The sequence below is a fragment of the Saprolegnia parasitica genome (genome assembly GCF_000151545.1).
Source record: "Saprolegnia parasitica CBS 223.65 unplaced genomic scaffold supercont2.157, whole genome shotgun sequence".
In the NCBI taxonomy this organism is placed as follows: Eukaryota; Oomycota; class Saprolegniomycetes; order Saprolegniales; family Saprolegniaceae; genus Saprolegnia; species Saprolegnia parasitica.
The window spans coordinates 48,384-49,290 of record NW_012156551.1 but is presented as its reverse complement, the minus strand read 5'-3'; the positions used below and the strand labels follow the sequence as shown (position 1 = coordinate 49,290).

General features: G+C 58.9%; 1 protein-coding gene across 1 annotated transcript in view; it reads left to right on the top strand.

Annotated features, from left to right (window-relative positions):
* The window catches only part of SPRG_21513 (TKL protein kinase), a gene marked incomplete at both ends in the record, with an annotated part of 2,166 nt that overhangs the window by 935 nt on the left and 324 nt on the right, over positions 1 to 907 (top strand). Inside the window, 3 exons of the mRNA XM_012354360.1 lie at positions 38 to 376; positions 436 to 694; positions 754 to 870. Of these exons, the coding sequence (XP_012209750.1) occupies positions 38 to 376; positions 436 to 694; positions 754 to 870 (715 nt within the window). The remainder of the gene's footprint in view (positions 1 to 37; positions 377 to 435; positions 695 to 753; positions 871 to 907) is intronic.

Genomic DNA, 907 nt, shown 5'->3' with positions numbered 1-907 from the left:
GCCAGTATGCGCCGACGTGCGTTGCGAGCAGTCGCAGCTCCAACTACGCGATTCCGACCGGCGGCTCTGGCCCGTTTGTTCCGCCACGTACGTCTACAGGTGGCTCGGGCGGCCACGTTGCATCGAGCGGCAGTCTCCCGACAGCGACCTCGATCATGTCCGAGGGCGACATCTTCCTCGACGTCGCGCCGCTCCGGCCCCACAAGCTCGAGCTCGCAGATCTGACAGTCATTTCCGAGCGCCCGATCTCGTCCGGGGCGTACGGCGAGGTGTGGCTCGGCCAGCACGGCAACCAAAAGGTTGCGATCAAGAAGCTCAAGGACCAGTCGCCCGCCAGCGTCTTCCAGTTCATCGAAGAGATCAAGCTGCTCTCCCGGTATATTTCTTGTCTCGATTTGGATGGACAAGTTGTCTTATGATGCCATGACACTGTAGCATGAACAGCGATTTTATCGTCAAGTTTGTTGGCGCGAGCTGGCGCCGTCCGATCGAAATGGAGTGCGTCGTCGAGTACATGGACCTCGGCGATCTGCGCAACTACCTCGCGACCAACTCGCCGGCGCAGTTTGGCTGGGACCAAAAGCTTAAGTCCATTGTGAGCATCGTCCGCGGACTCGTCTACCTCCACACGTTCAGCCCGCCAATCATCCACCGCGACCTCAAGTCCCGCAACGTCCTCCTCGACTCGAAGAAGGTACAATCTCAGCTATCTTCTGGCACTACGAATGGCACTCTTATTCGTGTGACATGTAGGGTACCAAGCTCACCGACTTTGGCTCGTCGCGCGAGATTGACGAGTCGACGCTGACCAACGGCGTCGGCACCTACCAGTGGATGGCGCCCGAGATCATCATTGGCACCGAGTACACGGTCGCGGCCGACATTTACTCGTTCGGTACGTCGTTTT